General features: G+C 27.2%; 2 protein-coding genes across 10 annotated transcripts in view; one reads left to right on the top strand and one right to left on the bottom strand.

The window, feature by feature from the left end:
- Positions 1 to 4,646, top strand: part of Dh44-R1 (Diuretic hormone 44 receptor 1) — a 28,355-nt gene extending 23,709 nt beyond the window's left edge. For 4 of the 6 annotated variants that reach the window (XM_035869254.2, XM_035869258.2, XM_085656654.1 and 1 more), the window contains 9 exons: positions 1,368 to 1,554; positions 1,899 to 1,992; positions 2,414 to 2,507; positions 2,640 to 2,720; positions 2,823 to 2,887; positions 2,961 to 3,080; positions 3,169 to 3,354; positions 3,609 to 3,763; positions 4,158 to 4,646. In XM_035869254.2, the coding sequence (XP_035725147.2) occupies positions 1,368 to 1,554; positions 1,899 to 1,992; positions 2,414 to 2,507; positions 2,640 to 2,720; positions 2,823 to 2,887; positions 2,961 to 3,080; positions 3,169 to 3,354; positions 3,609 to 3,763; positions 4,158 to 4,302 (1,127 nt within the window). In that variant the 3' untranslated portion in view covers positions 4,303 to 4,646. Of the gene's footprint in view, positions 1 to 1,367; positions 1,555 to 1,898; positions 1,993 to 2,413; positions 2,508 to 2,639; positions 2,721 to 2,822; positions 2,888 to 2,960; positions 3,081 to 3,168; positions 3,355 to 3,608; positions 3,956 to 4,157 lie in introns of all 6 variants that reach the window. The other 2 variants (XR_004838529.2, XM_035869261.2) reach the window with 2 other exon arrangements.
- Positions 4,647 to 12,405: 7,759 nt separating this feature from the next.
- On the bottom strand, positions 12,406 to 15,251 carry LOC118442961 (protein RER1). 4 transcript variants are annotated; one of them, XM_085656741.1, is made up of 6 exons: positions 15,126 to 15,251; positions 13,761 to 13,844; positions 13,502 to 13,606; positions 13,341 to 13,437; positions 13,040 to 13,257; positions 12,406 to 12,899 (listed from the first exon to the last, which is right to left on the bottom strand). In XM_085656741.1, exons 1-6 carry the CDS (start codon positions 15,165 to 15,167, stop codon positions 12,807 to 12,809), a joined length of 639 nt encoding a protein of 212 aa, XP_085512867.1. In that variant the 5' UTR covers positions 15,168 to 15,251; the 3' UTR covers positions 12,406 to 12,806. The 4 variants fall into 4 exon arrangements, with proteins under 4 accessions (XP_085512867.1, XP_035725158.1, XP_035725157.1 ...); XM_035869265.2 differs by lacking the exon at positions 15,126 to 15,251 and adding an exon at positions 14,336 to 14,579 and having other exon boundaries at positions 12,407 to 12,899; XM_035869264.2 differs by lacking the exon at positions 15,126 to 15,251 and adding an exon at positions 14,341 to 14,579 and having other exon boundaries at positions 12,407 to 12,899.
- Between the last annotated feature and the right edge of the window lie 15 nt (positions 15,252 to 15,266).

Raw genomic sequence — 15,266 nt, 5'->3', positions numbered from 1 at the left:
ATTTTTATTCAAGACTCGTGTTTAACGTTTATCAATATATTTGAAGAATGATCGAAAATGCAACAAGTAACCCATATAAAGAGTCTTTCTTGAGTTGATAATAATAATATAAGAATAATAATTATATTATTATTATTATTATTATTATTATTATTATTATTATTATTATCTTCTAATTATTACTTTTATTTCGAACGATAATAATGAACTTCCGACTTGACAATTGGATATATCTCCTTACGTCTTATCTTTCTCATCTCGTCTTACAAAACTTAACTATGCTCTCACAAGAGCATAAATCTATTGCGTTATAAATTCTCTTTCTTTTTCTTCTGCGTTATCGATTAGCACATCAAAAAAAAAAAAAAGAAAAAAAATGGCATTGGTGTCAAATGAGTTTTATTTTATAGGCCAAACGTCGAAAGTTCACCCGGTGTTCTTGTGACTATTTTAGAAAGGATTCAAAAAGACTTCGAATGTCTTTCTCTATTGCTTCGTGAATAATGCAATACGATCTATAATAACTATCCCGACAAAGGTTAATAAAAATTGCCGTTTCCCGATATTTCTGTTTTTCGATCGATATACAAGAATACGAAAAAAAGGAGGTCACATTGAATAACTCAATTCTTTCGAACGAATGTGGATTTGAAATTTCCAATACGTATCCTTGCATAAGAGGTTAAAATAGAGAATCCGCTTCCTCTTATATTTTTCTGAAAATATTTTTATGAGTAGAGGAACTTAACTCGAATGAAGTTTGAAAAAAAAAAATATAGAAAAGAATGTTTAAATACGTCTGGATGGGTCTTATTCAAATACACTTTTGCATTTTCCAATCATCGTTTTATTTTTTCAATGAGCTGTACGAATGTATAATATAGATCTCTACAAAGTGGTCGAATTATATACTTCCTTTGCGCTTCGTTCGAATGATACAAGTATAGATTTGATTTGACTACGTTGAAACGACATTGATCTAGCAAAAAGAATTCCTGATGGCACAAATGTTTTTTCAAGCAAAAGACTATGAATCTAATGATATAATGATAATCGGTCAGTATGATGCTTAAACATAGAGAAACAGAGAAAGAAAAGGAGAGAGACAGAGAGAAAAAGAGAAAGAAAGAAAGAAACACAAGATAGGTAAAATTGTGCGATAAAGTACCCATCTCTCATAATAACCTATTTCTGAAAACGAGGTCATTAGCATTTTCAAGCTATATTACGTATGCGAAATTATAAGCTTTAGATATATAAATCTTAAAGATAAAGCTGAGCATAATTAATATACTTCGGTTTATTAATTAAATATAGAATTAATAAACCGAACGGAGTATTTAAAGTGGTAATTTTTTTCTTCACAGAAAATGCAAGTCGATGGTGTTGGCCAAATGGTACATGGGATAGTTATTCGAACTATTCTTCGTGCCATGATGTTCGACCGTTAACCATTGAAGCTGATGTAGAAATTACAACAAAAATATATTTCATTGGCTATAGCTTGTCTCTTTGTACTCTAGCAATAGCTGTCTCCATATTTTTATATTTTAAGTAAGTACGACATATTTTGTTAAGGTAAAGAATGTTTGTAAAAAACTAAGAAAAGTCACCTGACAACATTCTAAACATTCTTTTTTTCTTTTATTATGATATTACAATAAAAAGAAACATTTGTTACATAATACTTGATATTTTATGCCACCATCATGAGTGGTTTCATTGAGGTACATTTCTCTTTGTGAATTCAGAGATGGAATTTCCGTGTTTGATTATTTTTTGAATGTACATATATGGAAATATCAGATGTTTTATTATCGAATATATTATTATTGAAATATTTGGTAATATAAGATGTTTTATTATCGAATAATTTGTTTTCTCTCTTTTTGTTATAGGGAACTGAGATGTCTAAGAAACAATATACATATAAATTTAATGTTCACGTACATTCTGGCCGATCTTATGTGGATACTAACTACTGCAATGCAGGTATAGTTAATAATTGCCACGTAAATTTCTTATTTATCAACATTTTTTACGATAATAGAATCATCATGATTTATCTTTCGTAATCTCGGAATAATACAAAGTAATAACAGTATCGGCCATTAAATATCACGATAAGCGGCTTCCTGGATACCTGTATATTGAAAAATTATCACATATTTTACCGTAAAACGAATGAATTATTTCTAGCACGTGCTTTTTCATCGGCACGATTTCGATCAAGTAAGCTTCAGTAATGTATCCATAATCCTTTTCACGATTCATAGATTTAAAGTTTCAGATTAAGTGGCAATCGAAGTATTTTCTAACGTATGAACATTTTATATAATGAATAAATTAAAAAAGACGTCTCATTAAATTAATTTGCAAATCAATATCATTGACCAATTTCTTTTCTTACTAGGTCTCCATGCAAACAGACATACCAACTTGCGTCATATTTTTCTCTGTTCTCCATTATTTTCAATTGACCAATTTCTTCTGGATGTTTGTCGAAGGTCAGTATTATATTATATTAAACATAAATGAATACGCGAAAAATGCCTTCGTTGAAGATGTATTAGTGTTATATATAAATTTGAACAAAGTATTAAAGAAATTTCCTTAGTTATTATTATCTCTTATTTCAGGATTGTATCTCTATTTGTTAGTTGTAAGGACTTTTACGGGAGATAATATTCAACTAAGAATGTGTCTTGTAATAGGTTGGGGTAAGTTATTTTATATTTTTTCATTGACAAATTTCATATAAAATTTTCGAACTATTCTGCTATTTTATTTTTTCTCATATAATTTGTAAATCTGATTTGAAGGTTTTCCAATTCTCATCATAGCCATTTGGGGCCTCGCCAAATCTTTTGTCACTCAAGGAAATCAGGTATAAAGATGACAAATTAAATAAATCAAAATGTTCAATATTAAAGATCGATGATATCGATCATATTTTACAGAATATTGCACTTTGGAAGCATTGTCCATGGATGACATCACATCCTTACGATTGGATTTATCAAGCATCTGTCATTATAGTTCTTGCCGTGAATGTGATTTTCTTATTCTTGATCATGTGGGTGAGTACTTAGATTTTAAATATGTAGAACGTAATCTTTCTCGTACGAATGAACGTTAACTCAATTGGTTTATCATCATTTCTAATAGGTACTGATCACTAAATTATGGTCTGCAAACAATGCAGAAACGCAACAGTATAGGAAAGCTAGCAAAGCATTATTGGTGCTGATACCGCTTCTTGGAGTAACATACGTTCTGGTTCTCGCAGGGCCAACGGAGGGTCAAGCAGCTAATGCATTTTCTTACACCCGTGCTGTGTTACTCTCTTCTCAGGTAATATTACGACATAAAGGTTCTCTAACGGTAAGCTTTTGTTACACTCGTCATTAGAACGAAAAGAAACTTTGGAGAAAAGCTTTTAGAAGAATAGGATCGTTCTCTAAGAGTTTTGACCGTTTGGAAAGTTAATGCACGTTTTGAGTGTCGCGGTTTTTTTTTTTCTTTTTTATGAAATCCCTTAAAAAATAATAGTTCTAAGAAGAATCGAATGAAAAAAAGGAAATATAAAATCTTTCTTTTTATGACAGGGATTGCTGGTGACGCTATTCTATTGCTTTCTCAATACCGAGGTCCAGAATACGCTGAGACATCACTTTGCAAGATGGACGACATCGCGAGATCTTGGCAATAGTCGAAGGTATTACAAGAATTGGTCTCCGCGCTCAAGAACAGAAAGCATAAGGTACTTGAAGTCCGCGCCGAAGACGCGCACGTCTTAAAATCGCTTTGCGGTGCTTCAAGACGTTGAAAGAACGCAGAAATGACGAACGTGAACGCCTCTCCTCTTTTAATTTTATTTTATAAGACGGCTGAGATAGAAAATCGAGAGAAGCTGCGTTTCTTCAACGATAAATCTTATCGAGACATAATAAAGGTATATCTAAAAAAAAAAAAAATAGAAAGGAAAAAGAAAACCTGTAGAAAAAAATTTTTTCGCGAAGAAAATATAATAACGTATATCAATAAGGCGTATATTATTGCGTTAAAAATTTTAAATTGTGCTACGACGAGAGAATGACCCCCTCGTCGAAATATTCTTGATAGCAAAACGATAACGTTTTCTCAATAATCTTCAGGCTATACGGCCAACCTTCAAATCCATATCGTAAAAGGGAATCTACGGTAAGTGAAACGACGACCACAACGGTGATAGGTCCGAATTCAACAACAACGTTTCTGGACAAATCTAAGAAAGCCATTTCAGAAGACTCAAATGAATAAAGTTTTACACGAAGCGAATGTCAATATGAAGAGAAACTGGTAAGATCATTAAGCGCGAAGAGACTCATCGTAGAAATATCTTTTCATAAGTGTCGTCATATTATTAATTATGACGTTAAAATAATGATATATGTGTATGTGTATATATATAGACACATACACATTGTATATGTTCTCGATTGCTTCTAAATTTTTAACTCATCTTTTTTCGCTTAAAAGATATCTCCAATTTTTCTATCAGCTAAATTATGATATATAGTAGATATTAGTAAAAATTAAATTGATTCAACACTGCTATATGAGGTAATAAATATTATATTATTATTTTTAATAAGATTATAAGGGTCCTTTATTTTTTCACTTTTATCGTTACTTAGCAATAATAAATCTTTTTTTTTTTTTTTAATATTTAAAAACATGAAAACTTGAAAAATGAGATTAAAGAATTTATATGAATATGTATAGACTATGGATATAGGGATATATATAGAAATTAATTCTTAGTTATATAAATCCATATCATATATTTATATTCCTTGGATATATGCATGTTCACATATATATAATAATATTCTATGCACACTCCCTGACTTATATTAGCATAATACGACTAAAATCATCTCTGTATAGTATTATATTCAATTGTTTAAATGAAATGTTGCATATAAAATAGTATAAGAATATGTAACATTAGGTTATACGAATGGGATATTCATTCTTGATTTTTTAATTCTCACCTTTCAAAAGTAAATTAAACATTTATTATCAATAACTTGACTGAATATTATTTTAAGGATATACGCGGCAATAACTCTGGCAAATATTAAGGTAATACGCGGAGAGTAAATCTACCAAATACACCTGCAAATGCTACCATAGATAAAATTACGTCATAAATATGTAATTGTATTACAGAATATTATATAATTATTAACTATTTTATGAACAAAGTATTCCTAATCCGAAAAGAAAAAAGAAAATTTATTGAAAATTGTATAACGAGGAGCTTAAAAATCTGTACCTGACCTTTCAAAATTTTACCAAAGTGTATATTTTATTCATAAGCATCTGTTTTATCAGATCTTTTATTATAGTATTACAAGATCACTGGAGCACAATTATACTTGACGTTACGTGAAAATAACGATCTCGGTAAGTTTAATTACAAATTATTTAGTGATAAGAAGTATTGACTGTACTCACGACTGTAAGAATAGAATTTATTTTCTGGAAACTATAAACTTTGTGATTGATTTCATAAAATAGACGTAAATATAAATTATGACTTAAAATTTAATTGTATTAAAAGTATGTAGATTCATATCTGTAAACATTTTAAATCTTTCAAACTAACATTAGCTTTTATCCGTTCTCCGTATGGTATATCTTGATGTTATATTTTTTTTTTAGCATCGATTTAAAACTTGTATTCTTTTATCGGTATATTGTGGATTTGATGGTTTATGATTTATTGATTTCGCTAAGCTTATAATCATTCAAAATTTTTGAAAGCTTCTCGTAACTCCATTTTTTTCTTCAGAGGTTCATTTCATGCAACGTCGTCTTTAAACATTTAACAAAATGCAATTTTAACTTGTGAATTGAATAGATATTTTTAACTCCAGAAATTTTTGAATTAAGCCTTTTTTCATGGATTTTAAACTAATATTGAAATATTTAGTTCTTATTTCTTATTTTTTAAATATTAATATTATTAAGAATTAATTTAGTATTAATTAAATTGCCAGACACAACGTATCGTTGAATGAAGTTACTTTAAAATAATTTATATAATACTTGATTTTATAAAAATAAAAATATATATTATTATATTAATATAAATTAAATATATATTGAATTAGTTATATCCAAAATGAAAAATTCTTTATCCTTAATCGCTTCCCATAACGCGGCATAAGTGAAAAATATAGCATATATTTAAGTATGCTTATTACATCTTCATGTGCATCTTTAGCCAGTGAAATTTCAGTGTTTATCACAATTACTATTCGTTTTGTGATTTTAAAAAATCATAATTTAATAACTGTAATATAACTTAACTTTATAGAAAAAAAAGAAATATGTAAGTATATTTCTTTTTTTTTTTATCTTTTTATGAAAGATAAAATTTTGAATTTAATTTAATTTAACTCAACTTAACTTTAAAAAAGACAAGAAAATAAAAAATTTTCAATCTTAATCTAAACAAATATATTTTTCTTCCATATGGCAAAGGGAGAAGTTCGCATGCATCCTATTGTGTTTATTTCAGCTTTGTATTCAGTGCAGTTTCAATAGTTTCCATAATTGCCATATCATATGTTTCGTGACTATGACTTTACTAGAACTCACTTTTATAGAAATAAGAAACATACTATCTATGAAAGATAAAAATATGAATTTAATTCAACTATAAAAAAGAAAAATATAAAAGAGTGAAAAATGTATAAAATTTAATTTTAATAATAAACATTTACGTCTCATAGTTATAATATAGAATTTGATTGTATGAGAACAGTATGGAACTTTAGAAAACAAAAGAAATTAATAATTTATGACTCGACTTTAACAATAAAAATGCATAAAATATAAAATAATTATATTCGCGTACGCGAAGCAATATGCGACCGAAGACGGAATGTTATATCATTTCAGTTTTTCGATTCTACCTCTACACCCATCATCGTTAGAGTATTTTGAGTAATAACATGATAAAATATATATGACTAAGAGCCATTCTCGAAAGATTCGAACATCCTGAGGAATCTTCAAAAATAACTCAATAGTCTATAGTTCAACTCTTAAGCCACTGTTTGTGGGTGTATCTTCGGTATAATAATCTCTTCTGATTAAAAATGTTCATCATTCTAAAAGTATAATAACAAAATTTGGCACATTATAACAGTTAATGGCAAAAAATTAGAACCGTCCTTGATTTTAAAATATAAAAGAAAAGCGGCAATCCTAACATCCTTGAAAAGAAAAAATCTAATCTTTTTACATAAAAAATAATTATTGCTTTTTGTTCGAGTAATATCTCTTTGCCGAAAGATCAATTATTGACTATATAAAATATCGATTCCATTTCTAATGCCACATAATTGTAATATCCTAGATTATAATAATAAAACATTTTAAACGACGTACGAACATTTTTACACATTTATTCTTCTGTTTATTATATATCATTTAATTTTTATATTTTGATAAAATTTATATTTCATATTTCTTTTAGTTTTCTCTATGTCAAATATTTTTTCATTTCTTTCAATTTTTCCTTTGAAATATTTTCATTGTTACTTTCAGTTTTATCTTTGAAACAATTTCGTTTTCTGTTATGATTTTTTTTCTGACAATTGAAAAATTCATTTCGTTTCACGTTAACTATCCTAGCTTCAGGACAATCAACGGATTTATAATTAGAATCTATCGACCGTGCACATATACACGAGCATATTTACTCAAATGTCCCAGCAAATAATAATTGTAATCGATGACCTACAGCATACTAACATTAACCTTTGAACTTTTTATATTGGAAAATAAAATCAGATTGAAATAAATAATGCAATAATATTTAGTTTCTCTTGTAATCCAAAAACTATCTATGGATATCGATGTATCCATGTACAATTAGTTTGCTACGAATTATGATGCGATGCAATGCATGTTTTTTATATCACACGTTACTATATTTTTATGTATTAGAACAATTAGCAAATCGAATATTTCATTAATTTCGCACAAAAAAAATATTTAAAAAATGCATTAAAATATTTAAAATGCAAATAATTATAAATGCGTATGAAATAAGAAAACTTTATCTTGATCTAATAAATAAATGCACATATTATAAATTAGAAAATAAGGAATCACTCACGAATAAATGTCCGAAGAAAAAAAGTATTTGTGGTCACTCAATGCTCTTTTACAAATTAATTGCAACCAATAACTCGTCCCGAGTCGGATCTTTCCAGATTGCGGTTGCAATGATATTCTGAAAGAAAAAAAAATAAAAATGATAGTATTATTATTATAATAAAAAATTGTTGAAATTATTGAAGACATACTTAATGCAATATATTACGTATGAGTCTTCTTGCTGATTGTACAATGGACATTCTGCCGCGAGATAATAAGAAACGCTTACGAATACAAGAAATGAGTTCTTATCACGTCCGGTTCTATTTCACGATAGCATGTATATTATATCGATATTGTGTCAATAAATATTAATTGATTATCCATATACTTTATACGTTGTTTAAATAAATATAAAATAATTGAAATTATAAATCATTTAATGATAACCGTATGGAAAGAGAGAATTTCGATATTAACTCGTCGAAATATAAAAGAAAAATAATGTGATAAAGTCATTTGATTCTTCATTTTTATTGCTATTATATATAGGCAATGATCTTAAGCTTGATATTTAAATGTATTGAAATATTAAATTAAAATTATTTTATATATATTTAATGTGTATGAAAAGTTATGTTTAAACAAATAGATTATTGTTCAAATATTAGTTTATTATATTTCATATACATTAGATATTATATAAATAAATATAAAGTAATCAAAAATATAAATTATTTAAGATAATTAGAATTGTTTTATATTTAATATATATGCCGAGCTATGTAATGTTTAAACTAATATTGTATGCAATATTGTTTAGTTAACTATACATTGTGTAAATAATTGTAAAATAATTGACAATATAAATTATTTAAATTTAATTGTATGAAAGGATAGAACTTCAATATTTACTGAAAAATTGTTATTTCTATGCATAAACATTCTCGAAGAAATAACATTTTTCTTTTCTTTTTTAATAAAATAAACTTTTTTCAAGAATTAAAAAAAGTCATCTCTTCGTTTAAATATTTATCTTTAAAATGAGAATTTATTCAAAACAATTGGTCAAAAATTACACATAAATTCATTATTGGCGTAAATCATTATAAAACCAGGAGTAATAAATAGCAATAAGGGTTTACCCAATATTCAGACGTGTGTGACTTCAGCGACAGCTATGGAACAAAATGAACTAAACCGCGCTAGGTAACTTTATCCCTTACATAATCCATCGTATCAATATGTATGCTTGCATAGATGTGTGCCTCTCATTCTGTTGGCGCACGTGAAGTAAAGAAATGAACTAACAATGAGACGTCAGACAATGTATAACCATGTCGACTTTTTTCTTTCATGTTTCTTTCTTTCAAAGAAACGATTACTTGCATACTTATAAAACAACTGATTTTCATGCTATGTAGATGCGTAATGGGAAAAAGAATGTCAACTATTTGATAGGAAGATGAAATAACGCCACTGCATTTTCATAAATTGAAGAAAAATGATCAAAAGCAGGGTTTATGCCATGAATTCTAATAATTGTAATTTTTGTCCAATTTCGGTAACCAAAAGCTCATTCAAAAAATGAAGATTTTTTACACAAGATTATCCTGAAATTTTTAAAACGGACGTTTATTTACATAATAATTACTTTTGAAAATTACTTGTTTTTAAATATAATTTTTATAAGAAAAATAACATTTTTAAAAATTTGAAAAGATAATTTTGTATGTTCATCCATATGTATTTCACATAATTTTCTTTTTTTTTTAAATAGCTCTGTCACTTAATATTCAATAGTAGTTATTAGGAATGTGCAGATATCCGAAATTACGGGCTTGTGTCGGGTCGGAAATTTTTTTTTGAATTCGGTATCCCAAAAGACAATATAAATATATTTGGGTAAACATGATTCAAAATATAATTTTTCAACTGATCATGTATTTAAACTTTTAAATTGTGATCCAATTCTAAGTAAATACAAAATTGCATAATTTGTATTTACTCTTACATTCTTAAAATCAACATAAATAGTAGAATATCTGTCAAAATGATAAATGAAAAGTATCTTATTGAATATTTGTCTCATCTTTTTCCATTAAATTGAAATTTTTTGACTTTAATTGTTATTCCATTAAATAAAATGTTTAATCCTTTTGTAATTCAACACGCTGCCCTATTATAGCCTATTTTTATTTTGACAAATTTTATTAGTATACATGTTTGTAGATTTTACAAAATGTCTTTGTACATTAATTAACTTTCCATATTTATACTATCTTTTAAAAAATAGTTCTCAAGTTCTATTAAGTAGCCAACTGTCTGCATTTAGTTAGATTCCTCACCTCAAGCCTGTTCGATACAATAGTACTCATTCAGCATAGCCTTATGTATCATTGAAGGATACAATAAGCTCCACAACAAAGTAGCAGACTACTGGGAGATCCTTCATATTTTCTCTATCGTTTGCCAATAGCACTAAATCATTAGAATATGTTAAAATCTATAATGTATCCTTTCCTATTTCTATTTCCTCTATTCTTCCTCTAGATAATTTTTTTTACAACTCATTAATGTAAATTGAAAAAGGTGTTGGACTATTATTTTGACACTTTGCTTTCTTATGAACTTATATTCTTCTCTTTTATCTCTGTCCATGTTTCCATTCAAATCTGTGCCATCCTCCATTTTATAACTGTATTAGTCTTTCTGCTTCCTTATTAAATATTTTATTTTTTCAATTTCATTCCATTTTTTCTATCCTCTCCTCTTCTGATTCAATGTTGCCTTTCCTGCCATTCTTATATTTATATTTTCTAATATAATCATCATCAAATCATCACTTTTCTCTTCTATTTCGTTATTTAACTTTTTTATTAGTTGAGATTTTCTACAAAAATAAAATCACTACTAATCTCTATTATTATTTTAAACGAAAACTAAAAGCAGCATACACAAATACATTTTTATTAAAACTACTTCAGTAATAGATTAATAATAAAATTGTCTCCATTTATTTTTGGAGCAACTCATTTTTAATCGTTTGGTAGTGAATGACTCCACAAAAAATTAAATCTGAAAAAGAATTATTAAATCGTAAACATTCATAATATCAAAATAATGAGTAATAAATGCAGGTGTTGAAACTGTTTTAAATTATTATATATTAGTTTTGACCGAAAAAACCAACCTACTTAATAACATTGTTATTGGACGTCACGTTTTTTTGAAATCCCTTAAACCTCAGGTGAAAACAATAATTACAAATTCTGAAAATATGAATCATGGTTAGCCTTACTGATTTAAAACACATTTTAAATCATCTAATCATCGAACTTGATGGAATTTTATACCTCCCTCCCTTATGCATCATGGTATCAAATATTATAAACTAAAACAAAAAAAGAAGAAATCATGCATGACCTATATTTGTAGTTTTCGCTTAGAAGGCTCCCTTATTGCGTTGCTTTAATCACCCTTTCTCCACTCGATGTTTACGTATTCCCTAAAAATCCTGTAGTCTATATAGCAATTAAAAAACTTATGAAAACTTTTATCTATAGACTTGTCCTTGTATATTTGTTTTAGGATGCTGATGAAAACACGAGATATTTTTTTTGAACAAACTCAAATTAAAATATTTATAAAATCATAAATAAGGATCAAAGATCGTAATTTAGAAAAAAAAAATAAATAACAAAATGTTTTTATAATAACGAAAATTTCACTTTTTGTATGGCAATCTTTAATGGAATAATTTAATTTAATAATTTCGTGCAAGCTTATTAAAAGTCATATGTGAACTTAATCTTAACAATATTTCTTCTTTTCATTATTTTTGTCAATTTTAGATAGCTTAATATCAATAGTACTATATATATTTTCGTGATTACATTAAAAAATTATGATAAAATTGAAATTTTACCGAATGTAAAATTGAATTTTTAATTTCTCATTCATTAGTCTATTAATGTGACCATTATTAAAAGAACTTTTCAATCTTATATGTACAAATAATCCTTACGTCAGCGCAATATATGAAGCGATTGCATATACGATCCATTATTTTATTCGACAACATTGCTGATCCCGCATGTAGAAGTCTAATAATAAATAAAAGTTACTGTGTGAAATATATATATATATATATAAAATAAAAATGATTTACCTGGATTTGAATAAGGAAAGATACATTTGATGCGCAATGTATTCATATATGTACAAAAAAGGATAAAAAAAATATTATAAAATTAAGAAACGGATCTGAGACTATATTGCAAATTCTATGAATATGAATTAATTTTTACATTCAGTGATAATTTAATATTACATTAATAGTTGTATATTGTTCATATTGTTACTGTGTCCACATTTATGTAAGACCTAACAATACTTTGTACAAGTTTTATGATACACATATATTATGATGTGATTCAATTTATATATCGTATAACATGATATTTTGGAATAACGCTTGTGCAGAATAATTCTTTCCTTGTAGAAAGAAACGAACTTATTCATACGTAGCGTCATAGAAAAAAAATGTTCCATAGTCGAATTTCACTTCTTTTTCCATCCGATATTTGGAAAGTTGAAATCTACACTTATATGCTTGCTTGAACAAGCACTTTTTTATCTATTCAGTTTGGTGGTATTAACCTTGAAGTATTCTCATGATTTTGATACTTTGGTTTTCCATGAGTAAAAGGCAAATATCTGTACTTGATCATATGCTGAAAATAATTTATATTCATGAACTAAGTTTATTTTTATACTAGTTTCCATTAATTACAACTAAATAGGAAACTATTTCAATTTTTTTCTTATCTTATTTTTCTATAGATTTATAAAAATAAAGATCATAAAATCTTACCTTAATTTGACGTTTCATTGTAATACAGAGCAATGTTATGAAATACATAACTAATATCGGCCAAAATACTGGTATATTAAAGAAATCAAAGAAAGTACATATCATAGCAATAACTGTAGATTTTGTCACAGAGTACCAAAATTTAAATTCAGGCAATCTTCTTATAAATGGCCTAAATTCTTCATTGGCTCTTGTAGGTAACTCTGGTCCATCAATATCTGTAGAAATGTTATTAAAAAAAGTTATATCTAGGATAACATTAAATACAATATTATTAGAATAAATCGATTAAAGAATATACCATCCAAATCCATTGCAGGATCGATCTTCGGTGTAAGGAATGCTATGAATAAATTCAAATGATAAATTCCTAATGCATATGTTACAATATACCATCCCTAAAAGAACACATAAATATTATAAACTCATCTCATTATTATGTGTTACAAAATATGTATTTACCTGAGAAAGGAATATGCGTAGAACAAAAACAGTTAATAGCAAAAAAGCAAATATCCATCTTGATGTTACATGTGGAGTCCACAAATCTAAACATCGTTGATGAACCTATAAAGTAACATGTTTTATTTTGATTTATTTTATAAGATATTAATATATAAAATATTACACAAAAAATTTTGATAATTATGTAATGCCTTATCTTCATATGAAACTATATATCTTATACAAAATAATTACTAATAAAAAAAATATTACTAACCTGTGATATTCTTGATATTGTTTGGACAAAAACATTCCGTCTGGCTGGACCACCGAGATCCTCATCTTGCATCATTTTACTTTTCTAAAGTATAAATTTAACTTCTATTATACTCTAGCTTCAATTTATGAAAAAATTGTTGACTACACAACAGTTGCTGCATATATTCAAAAACGATTAATGCTGATATCTATTAGTCATTTATGCTAAAATAACTATATAAAATACCATTATACAATCTTAAATATATCAAAATTATTTAAATACAAATATAAACCGATTATCTTGATTTTTCATCAGCAAAAAAATACGTCGATGACTTAAGCAAGATTATAAATCGACGTGTAATTAAAATGTCAATAGAAACTCAAGGTTGTAGATATGCCGTGGTGAGTGTTGAAAAATTATCTCTAGAATACCCCTATATTTATTCAATTATATTATAAAACGAAAAACTCCATGATTAATTATAGATATTATAAAAAAGCTTCCAATTTATCATGAGCGGCATGTTTTAAACTTTACGACTCTTATGTCCTATTAACCAAAGGGAAAATAAACGAAGAGGTATGTACCTAACCTCGTCATCTTATAAGATTCAGCAATAGTCGCACGACTTCAACATATAATATATTCAGCATCGAATTACCTAAGGTGTCCGCTGTTCTCTATTAATCTGTACAATCAATTCTTTAAGATTTAGTTAAAAAAATATAACACGTCACAACATTAATGGGATACTATGATTAGATGTTCTATAGAATTTACAAAATGCTTTATCTTCGTCACCACCATCTCGCATGGACAAACAGTTAAAAGCTTCGTTCGAATGTAACTACATATTTTAGGTTTTCCATGATCGAAACTGATTGGTAAGCAAATCGATACAGTTGTAACTGTTAGTAAATTACATAAGATGTTTTAATGAAAATATAATTTATTAAATATATAAGTATAATATAATAAGGAATATTATACAAATCTTAGATGAGCTAGTCTGAAAAAGATATAAATAGAAGAAGAACGAAACAAAAGATGAGTAACGGGAAAAAAAAACCAAAAATAAAGTCTTTGAGCTAGATGTCGTTTTCGCTTTGCGCTAGTGATTTTTACCACATCGACTTAAAATCCATCACCAATGAAAGAATATATTTGTGAACTGAAGTATCGTAACCAATCAGATTTTAATAAAATATGTTGATAATTTTACAGTCAGTTAATCAACTCCAATTTGGTGCCACTTAAATTTGAAAAACTTCCGAAATTTACTACTAGATAGTGCTTTGATTATCATGACTTTCAGCTCGAAATCCTGTTTCTCTTTACTTGATCTATAACCAATGATAAAAGCAACTTTTTACTAACCAATATCTTATTCTGTGCTTTTCTCGAAGAATTTTCCATCATCTTCTTCAGCCGGTACCTCCATTTTGTTTATTTCAACAGCGAAGAGTATCGAGATATCGCGGAAATTATATTATTCAGCAACGTTTAGCTTTTTAATAA

Source organism: Vespa mandarinia, chromosome 4 (genome assembly GCF_050613455.1).
Source record: "Vespa mandarinia isolate Hongniang chromosome 4, ASM5061345v1, whole genome shotgun sequence".
NCBI classification, from domain to species: Eukaryota; Metazoa; Arthropoda; class Insecta; order Hymenoptera; family Vespidae; genus Vespa; species Vespa mandarinia.
The sequence above is the reverse complement of the archived record's forward strand: the minus strand, read 5'-3'. Positions and strand labels throughout refer to the sequence as shown.

Excerpts from the sequence above, each read along its gene's own strand:
- LOC118442961 (XM_085656741.1), bottom strand. The coding sequence starts at position 15,167 with ATGATGGAAAATTCTTCGAGAAAAGCACAGAATAAGATATTG. Across the intron at positions 13,438-13,501 it reads TACGCATATTCCTTTCTCAG|GGATGGTATATTGTAACATA; the intron begins GTAAATACATAT and ends GTGTTCTTTTAG. Across the intron at positions 13,258-13,340 it reads TCCTGCAATGGATTTGGATG|ATATTGATGGACCAGAGTTA; the intron begins GTATATTCTTTA and ends ACATTTCTACAG.